General features: G+C 57.5%; 1 protein-coding gene across 1 annotated transcript in view; it reads right to left on the bottom strand.

Moving 5' to 3' along the window:
• The window catches only part of ELL (elongation factor RNA polymerase II), a 67383-nt gene extending 47752 nt beyond the window's left edge, over nucleotides 1-19631 (bottom strand). The window contains exon 1 of the mRNA XM_012654031.1: nucleotides 19448-19631. Within this exon, the coding sequence (XP_012509485.1) occupies nucleotides 19448-19582 (135 nt within the window). The 5' untranslated portion in view covers nucleotides 19583-19631. The remainder of the gene's footprint in view (nucleotides 1-19447) is intronic.
• Between the last annotated feature and the right edge of the window lie 1668 nt (nucleotides 19632-21299).

Below are 21299 nucleotides of genomic sequence, written 5' to 3'. Positions count from 1 at the left end.
TGGCCTCTGAGAGTCTAAATGCTGGAAAAGCAAGCAACATTCTTTAAAATAAAACAACACAACACGATGACAAACCCTGATGTGGGTAAGGCCGTGGCAGCCCCACAGACCTTCCAGATCGGGGAGACGGCCCCTCGACCTGCCATGTGGTCTTGACTGACGTACTTGACACCTGTGAGAGTCAGTTTTCTCTTCCGTGAAATGGGAGGAGGGAGGGACGAGGGGGTGGAACACAGGAGACGTGTGGGGCAGTGACACTATTCTGTGTGACACTACAATGGTGGACACACGTCAACAGGCATTTGGCCAACCCACAGGATGTACTGCACAGAGAGAGATCTGATGTCCAACAGGGGCTCTGGGGATGAGGACGTGTCGGCGCAGGTTCATCTACAGCAACAAATGCACCTCTGGGGGGTACTGGTAACAGCCCCATCCAGGCTTTCAGGGGCTGCCGTCAGGACCCAGTGAAGTCTAGGCCTCCTGGGGGCCAGAGTCACATGGGTGACCACAGCCACACGACTCACAGCATCTGCTCTTTCGAGGGGGAACACACAGGCCACGCGGGACCAAGGCCGAGGAGCTCTGGGCTCACAGGGAGCCTCCGCCAGGGACCGCCGGCGAGACAGTCCCTGACAAAGGGAGGAAGAGCAGGGCTGAGGAAGCCATCTGACCACAGAACCTGCTCGGTGACCCTTCCCAGACTTTATCGATGGCCCCAAATACAAATAACATTCAGCAAGGTGACAGTAAGACCATTAAAAAAGTGCTCATTTAAGTAAAATCTGAGACTATCAGCCGTGCTCCTGTTCCCGCCTGTGTCACTCATGACACAGGAGTGACCACGAGGATTCCTTGGTTTGTGACTGAACCCCGTTAGGCTGCTCTGAAGGCTCGTCAAGAGGACGCCGGTCCTGGCTCCTGTCACAGCCACTCCATCAACTCGCCACTGTGACGTGTGAAATCTTACACACCGAATCCAGCTTCCTCCCCAATCGACTCTCCCAGAAGGAGAAAGGAGAACCGCGGGCTTCCTTCAAGGAAGCAGATATGCATTGGGGCCAACCAAGCGGTCAGGTCCACGTCCCCGCACAGATCAGCACGGCACAGGTGCCCTTTGACCTCTGGGGGAACCCTTACTCTGTGCTAGACCCCAGGCAGCGTGGCAGAGGGGGCTGTGGGCTCCAACACGCACGTGAAACGGCTTTGGGAACCGCGCACGGCTCACCATCTCCAATCCGCACATGTGGCTTTCACCCTCCCGCCAACGTCACTGTGTCTGCTGGAGCCAACCAGAGATCCTCAAGAATAGCCTAACGGGCTGGGCGCGGTGACTCACGCCTGTAATCCTAGCTCTCTGGGAGGCCGAGGCGGGCGGATTGTTTGAGCTCAGGAGTTCGAGACCAGCCTGAGCAAGAGCGAGACCCCGTCTCTACCAAAAATAGAAAGAAATTAATTGGACAACTAAAAATATATAGAAAAAATTAGCCGGGCATGGTAGCGCATGCCTGTAGTCCCAGCTGCTCGGGAGGCTGAGGCAGAAGGATCGCTTGAGCCCAGGAGTTTGAGGTTGCTGTGAGCTAGGATGACGCCACGGCACTCACTCTAGCCTGGCCAACACAGTGAGACTCTGTCTCAAAAAAAAAAAAAAAAGAATAGCCTAACGACGTGGTCCAAAAACTTGGCCAGATTGGGCCTGGCATGGTGGCTCACGCCTGTAGTCCCAGCTACTTGGGAAGCCGAGGCAAGAGGATCACCTGAGCCCAGGGGTTTGAGTCCAGCCTGGATAATATAGCAAGACCCCATGTCTAAAATTAAAAAACAACAACAAAACCCTGCTAGCTTGGTTGGTACACAGGTCACACCAAGAAAGTGAATAAATGGCCAGCTGGCTGCCAAATCCACATGTGACTGCAGAGCAGAACCTAGTGCTGATGCCCACAAGGAGGACAGGACAACTTCCACTCGGCCAAACTCAGGCCAAAACTCATAGTGAGAGGGCAGCGCTGTTCCACCCTGCATGTGGGGCACACATGGGAGGGGAACAAGCACACCACAACCCATCCTCACTGGCTGAGCCAGCAGACAGGGCCAGCCTGGCCTCAGCGTGCACGGCCGCCCCTGGGAGGAGGGAGTGAGAGCCGGCCCATGGCAAACTGAGCTCAGAGCTGGCTGACAAGGCCAGGCCTTGCCAGGGGCCGGTTATTCAAGGGAGCAGGCGAGGATGGACGGGGTCCACTGGGGCGGGATCCGCAGGGCCTTGGCAGGATATGCACAGGGAGCCCAACCCCCGGCACTTCCTGCTGGTCCGTGTGACACACCTGGCTGGGACCCCAAAGGTGGTGGCACCACATAAAAGCAAAAGAAAAGTTGAAACTGCTGATCCAGACATATTCACGGACTCTCCCGCTAATACTCCACCCTTGGGGCAGCCTCTTCAGCCTCCAGGAATGTGCCCGTGGATGAGGAAGTGGGAGGGCAGGCAGCAAGGACACCACTAGCAGTCAGGTCAGGGCAGCCCTTTCCAAAGAAAGGCCCTCAGCAGAATCAAGAGAAAGAGGGGGGCCAGAGCGGTGGCTCACGCCTGTCATCCCAGCACTTTGGGAGGCTGACGCAGGAGGATCCCTTGAGTCCAGGAGTTCAAGACCAGGCTGGGCAACATAGCGAGACCCTGTCTCTATACAAAAAATAAAATTAGCCAGGTGTGGTGGTGCACCCGTAGTCCCAGTTATTCAGGAGGCTGAGGCAGGAGGATCGCTTGAGCTCAGGAGTTCAAGACTACAGCGAGCTATGATTGTACCACTGCACTTCAGCCTGCGCAACACAGCGAGACCCCCGTCTTGGAATCACTGGGGCCTTGTCAGCCAGCCCTGGAGCCCCCATGAGGGTGGTTTGGGTTCAGGAGACACATGACCAGGAATCAAGTGTCACCACCAGAGAGCGTCCCAGAGGCTACTGGAATACATGCCCAGAGCACTGAGTGGCACCGGCCACCTGGGACGAAGGGTTTATATCAAGTGGAAGATGCCCCATGTTAAGCTGCCCACTGTCCCACAGAGCTTTGGGACAGGGAGGCCCCAGGAAACCCCTACCACCATGCTCAAGGTGCCGTTAAGGATGTAGACCCCTAGTCCAGCAGCCAGAGACCAATGAGGGCTCCCAAGACAGCAGGGGACCCAGGGGACAGGCATGACCACCCTGGGGTGATGGGCCAAGGGAACAGCTGTGGATGCAGAAAGGCTCCCAGGAGCCAAAACAGCAGAGACGTCTCTGCTGACGGAGCACCTTCCTCGGGTCATGGGCACACCAGGAGTGAGCCAGGACGGGAGGGAGGCATCCAGGGAGGCGGCCAGGCCTGGGCTGGAGGTGCCAAGGTGCCCAGCAGGCGTGTGGGCGCTCACCCAGTGGCAACAGCCCTGCAGCAGGGATGCAGATGTGGGCACCAGAACCCCAGGAGAGCTCACCTTAGTCAGTTCTGCCAACGGACCCCCACCCACAGAAAATCCTGCAACCAGCCAAATTCAAAGCAAACATTTAGAGCTGAAAGATCAAATGTCCCCAATCGAGGAAGTTCCAATACCCAGAATGGGGGGTTTCCCAAAACCCACCTGAGGGAAGACAGCTGAAGAGGCAGAGGAGGAAGGGACAGTGCGGAGAGAGGGGGCCCAGTGACGACGGACACCTAGCACTGACACTGCGCAGATGCCGGGACACAGGAACAGAGGGTGTCAGCATGGGTTAGTGTTCTGCCAAGAAGCCCAATGACCGTCCTATTTTTGCTTCTGAGCCAACTTAGGGAAGAAGTTTTGGGCCCATCAATGCAGAATCCAAAATCCCCTGCCTGGGGAAACCCGAGTCACCTGAGGGAGGCCACCGCGGAGGTGCCTTTGTGGTGCTCTGCGAAGGCGTGCCACCACCCTGGGGTGAGAGGCAGGTGACCTGGATAAAAAGGAGATGACGGAGGTTTTCTGTCTTTATCTTTGGAAAAGGCACATGGCAGGGCTGGAGGACGTGAAGAGAGTGAGCGGACACACACGAGGGAGGGGAGCCCCAGCCGGGAGCACAGGCCGGCGGAATCCTGGCAGGAGGAGGGCCTCAGAGGCGGCAGACCAGACAGAACCGACTGCCACAGGCCCCGCCTCACCGCGTGCGCAGAGGACGCCAGTCCGCCCAGCACGCTGATGCAGGTACAGGGCATGCGGGGCTCTGGGGACACAGGCAGAGCTAAGGCTGCTGAAGCTCAGGGGCCATGGGAAGGGACATCTGGGCAGTGACAGGAAGGGATGGGAGGAAGTAGCCCTCCCAAGACCCAGAGGTCACTGTGACCTGGCACTCTGGCCGCCTGGCACCCCTGGGAGTGGGCCGGGCTGCTCCCTCCGCACACCCTCCAGGCACAGCCTCCAGGGCCCCTCCGGGCACAGGCTCTTCCCCAGCACCCGCCCCGGGCCCAGGAGCTACACTCCTCCTTTTGGGTCCTGGCGAACACCCCTCCTCCAGGGAGCCTGCCCGGTGCCTGCAGGCTGCAGTAGAGCCTGCGGGGCTGCGGCTCTTCACTCAGGACCCCGACCTCCCAGTATAGCACCCGGCGCTCAGAACGTGACTGGCTAATTGGTGGTCATGCCAGGCGGGGGACCAAGGTTAAGGACGCACGTTCTGGTGAGACGCCAGGTCTCACCCAGACCCCACGTGTCCAAATCCTGCTTGCTCACTTCTCAGGTGCCTGGATCAGGGGGCTCATCTCCGCGCCTACTCCTCAGTCTGGGGAGGGCTGGCCTGGTGGCCGCGGCGTACAGTGGGTGCAGAGGACACCTGTGCCACACCCCTGCAGGGCACACGATGCTTCGTTTCAGCCTCCCCGTCCACTTGTGCCGACGGGCCAAGAGGGGTGAGGCGGCGGAGGAGCCCCTCCAGGTAGGCTGGGGCGGCTGCTGAGCCATCTACCAGGAGTGGCGGACTGGCTCAGGGCCACTCCTGTTGCTTTTTTCGATGCAATCTTGTGACTCCTGTGGTTACCAACACCTCAACGCACATCCTGATCGAATCGATGACGTGTGGCTTTGCTAAATTTCCCCCACATCTTCTACAGACGTCGGTATTCCTCCCATCTGAAATTGCTGTGCACATCTGCCCTCAGTCACGTTCACCTCTGCCTAGGGAGGAAGGGGCAGTGGCCTCGAACTCCAGAACCCTGAGCCGTGGTCTTCAGAGCAGCTACGCTCATCTGCCATTGGCCAGCACAGCTCAGAGCCACCCGTCCGGCCTGGGCAGAGCCTGGCACCTGCCACGGGGTGAATCAATGGGTTAATAAGTCAAACGGAAAACAAGCGCTCCACTTTAAACAAACGGAATTCTCCGCTCTGCATCCTGCCAAGGCCGGGCAGCAACGCTGATGTGTGAGCTGTGTTCTTCCCACCAACACACCCCTCAAGCTCTAATGAGAAATGCACCTTACGCCAAACCCGCCTGCTCTGGGACACCCTTCTTGGAGTCCTGCCACCAACTGTCCAGTCGACAGGTCCCTGGGATCCACACGGCCGCCACAGCCCTGAGCACCCAAGGAGCCAGGTGGCCCGCACCCAGGAGGCGCTCAGCCTACAACTCCAACGCTGGGGCAATCCCTTGCCTTTTGGGGACAATCTGGGCCACCAGGGCTGTGGAAGCAGCTGGTCACTATGGCCGAATCTTGGGGGGCCGGGAATGACAGGCAACTTCTGGGTGCTCAGAAACCCAGAGGGCAGAGACGCTGGCACATCAGGGAACAGAGACTGCTGCCCTGCTGGCCCCTTCCGGGCCCCCCAACCATGGTGCGCTTTCTTCCCACCCACCCGAGCTGGCCCAATGGCAGGCGCAGTCCCAGCGGGGCAAGCTCTGGTGAGGACCGTTAGGACGGCTCAAGCAGCCTTTGCTAGCCTTTTCTAACCAAGTTCTCTGTGCTAAGGATGCTGAGGCCAGCCATGCCCTCCCCCGGGCTAAGGGACACTGTTGTAGCCCCGGCCACGGCCACTGTTCATCTCAGGCCCCAGCTAGGTAGGAAGGCAGGTACGCAGAGTGGTGGGCGGGGCTGCAGCGCCGGTGCCTGGCACACACCTGACACTTCTCCCTGATGGTGGCCACGCACTTTCTGTCTTGTCCAGAGTTCCTCACTTTCCACAGCCTTGATAAAGCGGCTCTTCCCCGCACCAGACCAGTGGGAGAGAGCTGGCGTTTCCGCGACGAGAGACGGCCGAGCAGGAAAAGGGTGGCACCGTGTGCCAGACGCGGCAAGCCACTTCAGAATGCAGCTCCCTGAATCCCCAAACGCCCCGCAGACGAGGAAAATGAGGCAAGGAGGGGTAAGGCTGCATGGCAAGAGGGGCCACAGGCACCCCCCTCCTCTAGGACGACCCCCACGCTGCGGAGCGGGAAGCTAAGCCCCAGAGGGTGGCACCACTATACAGCCGGGTGCCCCCACCCTGGGTCATACCCTGCACTTTGCTCGTGTGATCAACATGAGGGAGAGGAATGACACAGCTCAGTCCCCACGCCAGCCCTTAGCCGTCCTCAGACACCAGCTCAGGCACCCAGAAGCTCTGTGTCCAAGCCACTGGCCTGGCCTCCCTCTAAGCCCTGAGCACCCACGTGTGCCCAGCCTGCCACCCCTGGGGCCCAGGCCACGCTGCAGGCAGCTGCTAGGTCTGCAGGCTGGCTCGGAAACAGCCCCAGCACAGTCGCTGTGGCGATAGCCCTGGGGGCACTGCCAAGTGTGCAGGCCTCAATGAATTCACATGCCAGAAACCAAGAACAGGGAGGGAGAGGAGAAGTGGACAGCAGTGAGGACGCCAGGACAAGCTGCCATCAGAGTCACGGCCCCAGAGCACAGACCCTGGCGAGTTGTCCCCACTCCAGAGGAGAAAGGGGTCCAAACCCCCGTGCCTTTGTGGTGTGGCATCAGTCCACACTTCTGCTCACCAGCACATGAGCCTTGCCCTGCACACCTGGGCTGTGGCAGAGCTTGCGCAGCTGGGGGCTCATCAAGCTCCTTAGCTCAGAGAGGAAAAGGGACCCTCCCCACAGAGAAGCTACAGCGGGAGGGTGACGGGCCCGCTCATCAATCCGACATTCTAAGCCAGATGCTGCCTCAGAATCCTTCTCAACACAACTCCACTTCCTGTCTACGAGGAGCTGGCCCATGAGACAGAGGCGATTCACAGATCATGGGGTCACATGGCTCCATGCCCGGGGCCCTTAACCAGCAGGACCCTGTGCCCAGATGAGGGAGCTGGGATGGCCTGGTCCCGACCCCAGAGCAGGCTGGAAATGAGCTGGACACAGGCTTTTGGTGCCAATTGTCTCCTCCTACTTGCCATACCCAGCGTGAGCTGAGCACATTTCGCTGGAACAAGCAGGCATCTGTGAGCATCCAACTCCAAAAATAGTGCCACCAGGGAAGGAAGGAACACACTCTTCCAGCTGCGACCTGCCCCTGCCCTCAGACACCTCCCTGCATGGTCTCTTGCCCAGCCTGCAGCAGTTCAAGGGTGACACCCAACTCTGAAAAGGGAGAGACAACATCCCAAGATAAGTAGAGCAAAAACAGGCCACTTCTGCTGACAGAACCCAGAAACCACAGACCCACAGCCTCTTGGCAGAGACCTGCCCAGGAAGCCCTCATCTGGGTCTTTCAGGCCACCAGTATCTAACACAGAATCTAATCTACAAACGGCACTTGTCCCGGGCTGAGAAAGCTCTACAAGGTTCTCTGAGGACCCCCAGCCCAGGGTGACCTCACTCCTACGAGGGGGAGACGCCTGCCTGTCCACCATCCCTGCACAACAGACCTGTCTGAAGCCATTGTCATGCAGTGGTTCCCGGCTTACGTGTGCCTCCTGCTGCAGGGAGGTCGGCCACGTGAGGGTAGGGGCTTCACCCCTCCTGTCTGCCAACGGCCACGGGGTGCACTTTGGAAAAACACTTGCATGAACAACCAAACCCTCATTCGGTGCCATCCCTCTGTGGAGGACACCAGCCCCACTACACGATCTCAGAGCTGAGGTTGAGATTAGGGCCAGAGCCCAACTAGAATCGGACCAGAGTCCTGCAGGGCCCAGCGCCGCCCCCCCCCAGAGGCAGACACCCCATGGGGTGGGGAGGACCCAGCAGCTCCCACTTCCACAGTGACGTGCACACTGGCCCTTCCCGTCAGGCTGTGCACAACTGTCTTGTTTTCAATTCCAAAAGTCACAACCAGGTCACAAGTAAAAAGGCCAGTCCCACTGAAAGCTATGCCACACTCGACGCTGCCCCTGAGAAAGCTCCGGGAAGAGCCAGGGGCTTGCACAAGGGATGAGAAGCATTTTGAGTCCGAACAAGATCAAAATGGGGGTCAGCAGCCAGGAGGGTAGCCAGGCCAGGGTGGACACCCTCGGGTTAGCCATCATCCTCCAGGTGTCCCATCAGGGAAAAGAGGAGCTAGAACAAAGGGATCCTGCAGGTCTCGTCTGGCTCTAGCCAATGGCAAGGCCTCACAGGGCTGCTCAGCATGGGCCCGGGAGCCCACGGCCCAAGTCTGGCCCCAGGACAGCAGGTCCAGTGACACGCCAAGTCTGCCTGCCCACGCCCAGCCCGACGACCTAGAGCAGCAGCTGGCAACCTCCTCCTGTGAGGGGCCAGAGAGTCAGTATTTCAGGCTTCACAGGCCAGACGGTGTCTGTTGCAAAGACTTGAGCGAAAGCAGCCATGGGTGATAGGAAAGTTGATGGGCAAGGTACATCCCAATAAACCTTTATTTACAAAGATAGGTGGTGGGCAGCACCTGGCCCTCAGGGAGCAGTTTACCAACCCGATTTAGACTCTGAGGTCCACTGAGATCACGCTGTGACAGCCCACTCTGTCAGTGACCCTACCCAATTCTGCCGAACTAAAATAGCAGCAAGCACTCCGGAAGCCTTGGGGCTGGGGGTGGGCAGCTATGGCAGTGACGGTGGGCAGAGCCTATGGGCCTCACCTTCCTCAGGGACACAAAAAGAGGTCCCTGCCACCTCTACTTCTAATCCCATGGGGAAACAGAGCCACCAGAAAGCTAATGCAGTCTGGTTCCCCATCAGGATCCCAGGAAAACATTTTGGAGAAGCCGTGGGCAGAAGGCACCCACTGGGCCCTTCCCCACGGCAGCCCAGTCCCAGGGGGAGCTGCACGGAGCTCACCTCAGCCCCTGCAACCTGGGTTCCCACCCTTGTAGTGCCTTGCTGGGACGTGTAAGTCACTCCCTCAAGATGTAGGGGGACCACAAGGCCCATAGCAGGAAGCTGAATTTCCCCAAAAGTCACTGTTTTAGAAAAGGAGGAAAGGAAGAAGGAAGTCCTGACCCAGCTGACCCCCTCAAGCCAGTGGGAGGAGATGAGGCCACCCCAAGCTTTCTGGGTTCTTGGTGGGGGGATACCGCCCCCACTAGGGAGGGCAGCAAGAGGGGGCAGCCGCCCCAACGCAGCCCCTCAGCCCACAGGCCCCCTAGGACCAGCCTAGCGTGGACTAAGGGGCCGGACCTCATGTCTCCAGGGCAAGCACAGATGGCTACACGGGGCTGACACGCACGTGCTAGTGCACACACACTCGCCTCCCCTGCTGGAGGCGTGGGCTGCTCCCAGCAGTAGGTGGGCTGTGTCTGCCCACAGAATCCTGAGAAGACACCGCTGCTCCTGCCCCTCCTTCTCATCCACTTCCAGCAAACGCCTCAGGGCCAGGCCAAGGGCAGCAGCTCGGCCCCACCCACCTCCCCACAGTGGGCAGCACCCAACCTGCAAAATCCTGCTTCCCACCTGGAAGAAAGCTCATTAGTTATCTTACCAGCCCAGACGGATTACAAAGAGCTCACGAAAGTAGAGATTCTGCACCCATCTGAGCTGACTGCCAGGAAAGGGCCCCCGCAGCCTCAGCACCTGCAGGCAGAGCCTGCCCCCCCCACCCATCACCTTCAGGACCTCTGTCTGGTTGGGGGGTGCAAGACACAAAGTCCTGCCACTGGGAGGCTCAGGAGGTGGGGGGGCACTCAAGGTACTTCCTAACCCTCACTGCTCAGAGAAACTGAGTCCTGATGGGCGCGCACATGCCAGCCTTCCACAAGCAGGGCACATCGTCACTGTCACCTCCACTCAGCCCCAGCTTCTCCAGATCTCCCTCCCTCTCACCATGGCCTACGTGACCCCGCTCAAGACCTTCCGTCAGGCACAACCTGAAGCCAGCGCAAGCCCACCTCGAGCTTGGGTCCCATGAGTCCCCGCTGTGCTCACAGCAGCTGAGGTCAGCTTCTGTCACCTATGACCAGGTGACTCCTGAGGCAGTCCATGGCCAACCAGGAGGCCCCACAGACCCTAACTCTCCCAGGAGAATTACATGCATTAACACATTTGGGCATTTACACAGCTCCAAGACCACCTCACGCTTATTAGGATGCTACTAGCAAAAAAACTTAGGTATCAGCCCGGTGCGGTGGCTTGCACCTGTAGTCCTAGCTACTAGGGAGGGTGAGGAGGGAGAACTGCTTGAGGCCAGGAGTTTGAGGCCAGCCTGGGTGATACCGCAAAACCCTGTCTCTTAAAACAAAACAAAAAACCACCAGAAAACAAGTGCTGGTGAGGAAGGGGAGAAACTGGAGCCCTGTGCGCTACCGGTAGGAATGTAAAATCGTGGAAAACAAAACAATCTCGTGATTCCTGAAAAAAAATTAAACATAGAACTGCCTCATGATTAAACAAGCCCACTTCTGGGTATATACCCAAAAGAAATGAGTGCAGGGACATGAATAAATACTCGTCTACCCATCTTCACAGCAGCAGTATGCGCAACAGCCAAAGGCAGGAAGCAACCCAAGATGGCTAAACACCATGTGCTCTGTGCACACCGTGGGACACTGTTAGTCTGGCCCCTGCCTGCCGCCCCTCACCATTTGCCGCCTGTTGGGCCGCTCCCGGTGTGGAGAAGATGCAGACACAGGAGGGCCCAGCTCGGCCCAGCTCCCTCTGAGGGAGCGAAGTGTGGTGCGCTTCCCGGAAGGGGAACTGTTAAAGAAACCAGGGAAGCCATTTCTTTATTTAAAAACACAACACACTGTGGGAAGCCAAGGCGGGAGGATCACTTGAGGCCAGGAATTCTGGACTAGCCTGGGCAACACAGAGAGACCCTGTCTCTACAAAAAATAAAAAACTTAGCCAGGAATGGTGGCGCACACCTGTAGTCCCAGCTACTCAGGAGGCTGAGGCAGGAGGATCGCTGAGCCCAGGAGTTCAAGGCTGCAGTGAGCTATGATGATGCCGCAGCACTCCAGCCTGGGCTACAAAGTGAGACTCTTGTCTCAAAGAAAAATAAAAACAAAACCAAACGCTAACAGAGAGCCAAGGGAGAATCTACTTTAAATTTGGAGGGCTTTGCTCTCTTAGGTCATTTGTGGGACAAGGAGAGCCACTGGCATCTCCTCCTGCACAAGCCATGAAGCAGGATTCTGTCCAACCTCCATGGCATCGCCCAGGGAAACTGAGGCTAGAGAAGGACACCGCGGCCAGGGCCCCAGGCTGTCAGTGGGAGCTGGCCAGCTCCAGTCTACCTGATCCCAGCGTGCAGTTCTCAGTGTCCTTCAAAGGAGACACCTCCTCGTGAAAACACCTTCCCTGGACACCAGGCAGTGAGAACAGCCCATGAGGCACTGACGCACCAGAGAGCCCGAGGCCAGAACAGGGGCTACCTGGGAGGGCGCACACCCAGGGAAGGCGAGTGAGGGCCTCGGTCTCCTCCTCTGAAGAAGGTGAGAACTGACTACAGCCCTCTCGCCTGCAATCCTTTATTTCTCAAAGGCAGAGAAGCCCGAGGAAGGCTGAGCTGCTCCAGGCCACCTGCTGCAGAGGCACCTGGAATGCCAGGAAGCAGTGGTGAGAAGGCTGCGAAGGCCCTCCACGTGGTGCTCCCTGCGCTTGGATGTCACCGCCTACCCACAGGCAGACTTGGGGTGATGCTGATCCCCAGGCACTGTCTCAGGAAGCAGCCCTTCCAATGCCTCGGCTCGCCCAGCATCCAGAGCACCCACAGCACCCACTGTCCAGAAACTGCCGCTGGGCTGGTCAACACCAGGATGTTACCAGAAATCTGTGGTCTGATTCCCCCCCCAAGCAAAGAACACAATCCAAGAACCGGGAAAGAAAGCTGCTGCCTGCCAGCGCAGCCACACCCACTCAAATGCACCTTCGCACTGCACACTCGAGGACATCTGCAGGGACCTCAGAACATCCACGCCCCAGGACAAGGGCAGCAGCCTAGAAAGACGTGGGTTCTGGCTGGTGACACCTCAGCAGCGCATGCACAGCTTCTGCAGCCTTGCCCATAACAATACACACACCCGCCACAGACCTGCTGAAGTTCTGTGATCCCCTGCGGTCACCTGGCCAAGAGTCACTCCAGCACGACCATCAGCACCTCCTCTGGCCCTGCATAAACTCAGCCCTCTCACTGGTAAACACACCCAGCTCAGGCAGAACAACAAAGCCAGGTGTGCTGAGACATTTCCGCTGTATGGCCAGAATAAAGAAAGGTCAGAAACATCCAACTCCACCAGGCGCGGTGGCTCACGCCTGTAATCCCAGCACTCTGAGAGGCCGAGGTGGGAGGATTCTTTAAGCTCAGGAGTTCAAGACCAGCCTGAGCAAAAGTGAGACCCCATCTCTACCAAAAATAGAAAAAAAAACTAACAGGTGTGGTGGTGCTCACCTGTAGTCCCAGCTACTCAGGAGACTGAGGCAGGAAGATGGCTTGAGCCCAGGAGTTGCAGGTTGCAGCGAGCTATGCCACTGCGCTCTACCCAGGGCGACAGAGAAACTATCTTAAAAAAAGAAATGTCCATCTCATCCAACCAGGCACAGGTGACTTCCCAAATACCTTCCACATCTGTCCTCTCACAAAGTCCCAGGTGCTATTCCAGCTCAGGCCCTCAGAGCCTCCCTGCCTCCCACCTGGTCCCCCAACCATGCCACCGTCCACGCAGGCATGCACAGGCATGCCAGGCCACCTTCATTACCTCTGCACGCCTCACCACAGGACAGCAGACCGGCCCACAGACACACAAGGCCCTTGGCACCCAGGAGCCCCCAGGATCAGGCGCAGGGCTGGGAACGCACAAACGCTCAAAGAATACTGACTTGTTAGGGTCCACACCACACAGCCATCAAAAAGTAAAGTGTCAGGGAAAAAAGACAGACACAAAATCGTATGAGTGCATGGTAATAACACGATGCACTGCACCCAGGCGAGACGGAGAGAGTGCTGAGATGCCAACAGTGACTGACTGGGGCAATGGGAATGGACTTGCTACTCTTAGGTACTTTTCAACTTTTCTATGCCGAGCTATACTGCATACGTAGTAAAAAGGAAAAAAACTTCAAATGTGTCACTTTTAAAACAGGAGTTCCTCCATTTCACAAACTTCACCTGGACTTGAGGCTCTATCCCTCCAGAGAGCTTGCAGGAAGTCAAAAACATGTTTTGCTGACCTGGCCGGGGAGGGGCCCAGCTCTGGAGGATGTAATCAGCATCAGACTCTAGTGCACGTGGACACCTTGGGTGGCAGCAGATCTCTAGGACGCTTTATTTGGGGGAACAGGCTCCTTTCAGATGGCTTATTTGGACACGGCTCTTTTTCATTAAAAAGCTAAGTGTGGGCCGGGCGCGGTGGCTCACGCCTGTAATCCTAGCTCTCTGGGAGGCCGAGGCGGGCGGATTGTTTGAGCTCAGGAGTTCGAAACCACCCTGAGCAAGAGCGAGACCCCGTCTCTACTAAAATTAGAAAGAAATTAATTGGACAACTAAAAATATATAGAAAAAATTAGCCGGGCATGGTGGCGCATGCCTGTAGTCCCAGCTACTCGGGAGGCTGAGGCAGGAGGATCGCTTGAGCCCAGGAGTTTGAGGTTGCTGTGAGCTAGGATGACGCCACGGCACTCTAGCCCGGGCAACACAGTGAGACTCTGTCTCAAAAAAAAAAAAAAGCAAAGTGTGGCCAGGCGTACTAGCACTTTGGGAGGCCAAGGCAAGAGGATCACTTGAGACCAAGAGTTCAAGACCAGCCTAAGCAACACAGTAAGACCTCACCCCTACAAAAACATAGAAAACTTAGCCAGGAGTGGTGGCACATGCCTGTAGTCCCAGCTACTCGGGAGACTGAGGCAGCAGAATCACCTGAGCCCAGGAGTCTGAGGTTGCTGTGAGCTAGGCTAATGACACTGCACTCTAGCAAGGGCAACAGAGCAAGACCCTGTCACACACACACAAAAAAAGGCAAAGTGATATCCCAGAAAAATGGATGGCTTAAAAAAAAAAAAAGCAAAGTGACAAAATAACCGCATGTCACAGCTGTCTCTGTCAGACATGGCACCTACAGGTCAGAGACCATTTGGAGGCATTGTTCTAAGTGTCCCTTTGGGCTCTGTGGCTGACTATGCAGATAAGATTCACAGACCCGGAGAAAATGCCAACAACCCAATCCATAAAGGTAGAAAATGGGGAGCACAGCCCTGAAAATGAAGAACACAGAAGAGGCCTAAGGCCCAAAAGCTCAGTATTAATTATAAGTCCGTGCCCTGCCACCCCAGGTGGGTTTCCGGAAACGGGGGTCTCCTCTGTGTCCAGCTGCTCCAAACCAAAAGCTAGTGGAGTGCGGGAAGCAGTCTTGTTTTTCAAGCTGCCTGGTTCCTCCCTCAAGGTCTCCCGGGGATGTCACAATCCTGGTGTGATGTCAAAACTAATTCAAGGGTGAAGAACTCTGGCCTTGCCGATGAGTCAACAGAGGGGTGGGTTTCCCGAGAGCTGCCTGCTGGCCTGCTGTTTACACACAATCACAGCACAGGCAGGGTGCAGCCTGAAGCACAGTCAAGGGTCACAGTGGTGGCTGAGGGCGGGGTTTGGTCCCTCTCACACACCCTCACCTGCCCCCTGCAGAGACTGCCAGCTCAGATCCCACAGACTCAGGCTGGCTCGTCCTCTTCCAGTGCCTTCTGGGACTCAACCCACCCAGAACCACCAGCGCCCACCTTGGAACACAAACCAGACCCCACGCGCCAGCCGGGTGGAGGCACGAGGCCATGCTCCTGATGCTGGATGCCCCACGCCAGCCCATTTGCCCCCGACCCAACCGACCCTTCCAGCTCAGCCACGGCCCTTCAGAGGCAGAGCGGGGGCCACGATGCCCGGGTCTGGGTTCTCAGCTACTTCCCAGCTGGGAGATCCTGCCCAGTGACTCAGCCTCCCAAGGAATCCCCACCCATTTCCTCACCTGAGAACCTGAGAACCGGGAAGGCTCCCACCACAGGAGGATGGGGGACTAAATGAATTCACGTGGGCAGCACAGCATGGGGGCCACACTCCATCGGTGTAGGCTGTTGTCACCTTTAGGCTTTCTCGGGGGAGGGGGCAGCGCAACCACTCATATCACCAACCTTTGGGTCCCTATGGGGGCCCAGAATGCTGACGTTTCATCAGGGCTGGAGACCAGGCTGTGACTCCCACTCAGAACCCATGTCCCCTGTGACTCAAGCCACCTCCCAACCCCAAACGAGGTCTTGGCTCAAGCACTGGAGAGGCAGCCAGTGAAGGCAGTTGAGTGTCCTCAGGCGGGGGACACTGCCCTGGCCACCAGAGCCTCACCTGCCCCCAACATAATGGGGGACCACAAGCTAGCCTTCTCCTCAAGGTGGTCAAGATGACATGTGCCCAAGGGAAGGCCGCGTCTGAGAAGCATGCAGAGCGGGAGAGAAGGTGCCCTGCTCAGGGCCCGGTGGGGAGCCCATTGGGACGAGGAAGACAAGCCAGGCCTCCAGGGCCACGCGGTAGGAGGGGAACACAGGCTAAATTAAGGCTCCTCCTGCCACCAGTGCCCAGGTTGACATCCACACAGCCCGCCCACTTAGCAGCAGGCTGCAGCCCCCCCGCACAGCTCCAGGGTCGCCCGGAACAACCCTGGAGTACTAGCTGCAGGCCTCGGCTCCCTGCGCCTCCTACCCCAGGACAGCGCACCGGCTGTGCCTAGGACCTCAGCTGTGCGGCATCTCCAAGAAGTGTCCACTCAACACCCTGTTCCACGGGCCTTGTTTCTGTCCTAACATGGCCACAGGCCAGTTCTTCTTCCTGGTTTCTGTGCCACCCTCCCAGTTCATTATCGGTCTGTTGCCACAAGAGTGTCAGATGGTGACACGAGGGGCTGGCCTCGGTCATCTGTGGGTGTCCAGCCCCTGAGTGGCGGCCCTGCGCTGAGCAGGTGCTCAATCAAATTGGGTTAGATAAGCGAGCCCAGGCTACCTGTCTCCTGAAGGCTCTGCACGAACACTGCAAGGGAGCAGGCACCCGCTTCCCGGGAGCCGGCTCTGGGCAGAGCACCGAGCGCTGAGTACACAAGAGGGCCCCAGCTGCGCCGAGGGTGGGACCCTCATCCCGATAGAAGGATGGGTGCGGGGAGGGATGTCAAACACTGGTGCCCTCACGGTTCTGGGGAGAATGCCAGGCACTCACCCAAGGCCTCGTGACGCTGGTGGAACCAAGATTCAAACCCACACAGGCTCTAATCGCCCAGCTTCACGGACCCCTCCCGGGGCCCTCAACTCTTCCTGAACAACAGTGCGTTGCCCTCCACCAAGGAGCTTGCAATCCACGAGAGGAGGCCACCCAGCAGCAGAACGCGTCCGAGCCCCCAGTGACAAAATATAACCCAGGTGGTCAAGGCAGGTGCCCCTGGGAGGGTCACTTCCTCAGAGCAGTCGGAAGAAATTTCTCCAGCAAGTGAGGGACACTGTCCTGGAAGGATGATGTCCTCTCTCTCCTCTTCCAGAAGTGACCCGCCAGAGAAGAAAGGGAGATCCGTGGAGCAGCCGCCTCAGAATCCGCACGGGTTTTTACACTCAAAGAAAAACTGCATGCAGTCCAAGGTGGGCTGGGAAGGCCAGCAGCTATGGAGACTGCTCCTCCAGGCTGGCCACCGGGTCTGCATCAGGGCGGCTCCAACTTCAGACCCCTCTAGGGAGAGAAACCCCGAGGGCCCCTACCTGGGCTGCTCGTGGTCATCCCAGAGAAAGTTCCACATCAAGTCCCATTCCAGCTCCAGCCGCACCTGAATTTGTAAAAGCCTCTCTGCAAGTTGTCTACTGGCAAACCATATAATCACAGCACTGGGGAACAGAAAACTGCGGCCGCCGGCCGACAGAGTTGTCCTCGTGAGGTAACCAGTAAGCTTCTCCAGTCACACAATCAAGTTCTTCAAGCCGCCTTCCCCGTGCCCACCGCCGAAACCACAGGCAGCGGCGGAGCTGCCCTGACCTTAGCTCAGTCCGCCACACTGCCCGATGGGCAAGATTACACAGGAAAGTTGCCGGGCCACTTAAACTACCAGAGAGCTTTTGAGAAAAACGCAAGTTCAGATTATCCCAGCCAGCCAAGTTGCTCCAGGCGGCTCAGAGAAGTTCTTCTGGGGCCCCTCCTGGCTAGTCAACACTCGCCTACACAGCCGAGCTCCCAGTGTGCAGAGCTTAACAGTCCGCAGCTCCCTTCACCCTCGCGGGAGGAAGATTCAGCTTAGTGAGGGGATGTAACCAACACCCTGAATTAAAAATAGCAGCGTGACAACATGAGGTGGACGCACAGGCGGGCCTTCCGGACTGGAGCAAGTGAGGGCAGCATCGGTGAGAGGGCGGTGCTCCTGGTCCCAGAAGCACAGAAGACGGTGGTGACCAGGTAGCAATTCCGCCTTATTTACATGACTCATGAGCTCTTCCCTGGCCGTGTCTAGGAAAGCCTGCCTTCCTGCAGGACAAGTCAGCATCACCCAGGGAAAAAGACTCAAGGCCAGAATTCCACCAGGAAGAGAGGCTCAGGCTGGTCACTAAGCAGCAGCGGCTGCCACTGCCACCTCCTCCTCCTCCTCCTCCTCCTCCTCCTCCTCTTCACCTGCAGGGGCGCCTTAGCCTCATCCTGGAGAGTCATTCTGACAAGGTGAGAACTTGCTCTTCCAAAAAAGATGAAATCTCCATTCTATGAAAGGGAAAACTGAGACACCGAGACAGGAAGGAAACTGCCCAAAGAAGTAGGAAGAAGCGTGGGAGGGGTGGACACCGGGAGAGCCGTGGAAACGAAACAGGGGAAGAAATTCCCGGCTTAGCTAATGGTGCTGAACAAGTCTGGGGCAGGAAGAAAGCCACATTCCTTCCTAGTTAGTAGTCTCTCTCCTCACCCGCCCGTGCCCCCCCTCAATCCCCAGTATATACAAACACGCATATGCAGGGAGCGGGGCCTCCAGAGCCTGAGACCACACGCACCACCATCCCCAGCCACCTTATAACTACGAAGCCCCCAATTTCCAGAAAAAGAGTTAAAACGTTCCCAAACCACTTCCCCTCAGGACCTGGCCACTGGGCATCTGCAACTTCTGTCCCAACACAGACAGAGGATGCCATGACACAAACAGAAATGGGAAGAGGCAAGTTTCTGACCACGGCCCCAGATGTGCCCCAAAATCAGGCCTGAAAGAAGGTGCACAGCAGCCTCCCCTCCCCACCGCCTGCCAGGTGGCAGAAATGAAATGCCTCAAACTTCCCCAGATGTGCCCAAATTGGCCCCTGAGAAAAATCAAGAGTCAGCAGCCAGGTGCAGTGGCCATAGCTTCCTCCCGGGTGCCCACTATGGCCAGGGATCCCCCACATATGCCTTTAGGAAAACATCACAGCCTCCCCCCAACGCTTCCACTCTCCAAAGGTGTTCACTAAGACAGGGTCACCTAGGGGAGGGAGAGCAGGGAGCAAGCTCTCAGTTTCTGCCCAAACTCCCCCTCCCAAGAATCAAAAGAGTGAGCCCAACCTGAGGAGCTTCATTGGAAAGCATCGAAGTCGGCCCCCAGGTGCAGAGACAGCCTCCAACCCACACGAAACAGGCCCCCACAGGTGCCCCAACAGTGCCCCGCTGACCCACCCTGCAAGGGACCTAAACAGAAAAGCTGCTTCCCAGGAGAGCAGACACAGGCACCCCCATCAACTGCCCTTCCCAGGGGCCCAGATGGAGAAGCCCTTAAGATCGGCCCCCACCCCACCGTGCCCGGGCAGCGCTGCCCACCGCCCCCACACTCGGCCGCCAGGTGCGCAGACCAGTTCCTGCCCAGGTGCGGGGCGGGCCAGGAAAGGCCCCGGACGTCCCCAGGTGCCGGCACTAACGCTCCCCTGGCCAGGGGCACAAGTTTGGGCCCCTAAGCAGCCCCGGGCCGCCCGCCTGTGTTGCCCCCTGGTGCCGAGAAGGAAGTCAGTTGCTTGCGCTCCAGGCAGGACGGCGGCCCACCCCGCGCCCCGCCGGCCCAGGGACCCGCGAGCGGCACCGCGGACCCCGCACCCGGGCGCCGCGACGAGAGGGGCGCGAGGCCGGCTCGCGTCCTGACGGCCGCGCCGGGCCCGAAGCCGCTCACCTGGTTGGCGCGGTAGCTCTCGAAGGCCCTCAGGGCACTGTCGGTGAGCTTCACGTGGAACACAGACACCTTGCTACCGTCGCTCACGCGCCCGCACGACAGCCCATAGCTCCGAGCCTCCTTCAGCGCCGCCATCTTGCGACCGTCGCTCCCCCGCCCCCCTTCCCGGCCCCAGCGCCGGCGCCCGCTGACGTGCTGCATTATTCATAAGACGCCGGCGGCCACGCCCCCTCCGATTCCCGCGATGCCAACAGCCGCCGGCGCGCTGCTTACCGACGTGCTACATTATTCATGAGCCGTGTTTGGCCACGCCCCCTGCGGGCCCGACTAGGCGCTCCATCTGTCCTCCGACTGCCTGCATATTCATAAGGCACGGATAGCCCCGCCCATCCAGGCCCCTGAGGCGGCCACTTCTGTGCGCGAACTCCGCCTCCACACGCGCACCTCTCCAGGACCCGCCTCCACGTGGATTATGCATGATCCTGACTCAGCCGGGAGCATCGAACCCCGCCCCCAGGGTGCTGACGTGATGCATTATTTATGAGCTCGCTCGTGCCTTCCGTCTTTGGCTACCGTTGAGAGCCCTAGCGAGGGCGTGGAGCGGGCGGGGCCGGCACAAAACACGTGGGGGGAGGGAGCTCGCAGCTGGTCGGGTTGGTGGGCGTGGCTATGTAAACGACGCGCGCGTTGGACGCTGGGTTAGCGGATGGGGCTTCCCTTAAGGTGGGCGGTAGGTGGAGGAGGAGCCTGTAAACTTTGCTTATAAGTAGAATTTTAACAGTAAAATCCCACATCCCCACAGGCCCAGAGCGATGGTGGAGTCCAGCTCCATTTTCTAAAAAATTTTTCTGGATTTTAGTTTGCATGTAAACTTCATCTACTCAATTTAAGCTGTTCAGTAGTATTTAGCGCATTCAGAATGCTGTGCCACCGTTGCCACGCGCTGCGGTGATTTCAGAACATTCTCATCACCCCTAAAGGAGATCCAGGCCCCATTTGCAGTCATGCCCATTCCCCTCCCCAGCTGCTGAGAACCACCAATCGGTTTCCTGTCTCTAGGGATTTGCCTGATGTGGACGTTTCCTATAAATGAAATCATACACCGTGTGGCCTTCTGTGTCTGCCTTCCTCCACTCAGTATAATGTTCTCAAAGTGCATCAAGTTGATAGCATGTTACCAGTGCTTCATTCCTTTTCGTGGCCGCATAATATTCCACACTTTGTTTACCCACTCATCTGTTGACGGACGTTTGGGTTCTCCCCCTTTTTCACCATTATGAATAGTACCTTTACCAACATTGATGTACAAGTTTTTGTGTAGACAAATGTTTTCCCTTCTCTTGGGTATACAGTAGATCCTCAGATAATGTTGTTTCATTATAACGCTGAGGGGGGGAGAAATTGATTCCCAGCCACGGCCGCTGCCTGTGTGGAGTTTGCACATTCTTCCCAGGTCTGTGTGGGTTTTCTCCAGGTACTCCAGTTTCCTCCCACATCCCAAAGATGTGCATGTTAGTTTAAGTGGCTTGTCTAAATGGTCCCAATCTGAGCGACTGTGGGTACGTGTGAGTGCGCCCCTGCAATGGTTCCTGCCTTCCATCCCTGAACCGCCAAGATATCTCGGGCCAGCCTCAACCCTGAACTGTAACGATTGAGTAAATAATTATCTCACTTGTTTTTATAAATCTTTCTTAAATGTATGTATAGCTCACATTTATTTCCATGTTTAACATTAGAGCCAGGCACGGTTATACATCATTTCGCTTAAAGTCCCAGTTTCCAAGAACCTATAAATGATGTTAAGCGAGGACTTACTGTATACCTAAGAGTGGAATTACTGGGTCATATGGTG

The sequence above is a fragment of the Propithecus coquereli genome, unplaced genomic scaffold (assembly GCF_000956105.1).
Source record: "Propithecus coquereli isolate 6110/MARCELLA unplaced genomic scaffold, Pcoq_1.0 Scaffold438, whole genome shotgun sequence".
Lineage (NCBI taxonomy): Eukaryota > Metazoa > Chordata > Mammalia > Primates > Indriidae > Propithecus > Propithecus coquereli.
This window is presented reverse-complemented; position numbering and strand designations above follow the sequence as displayed.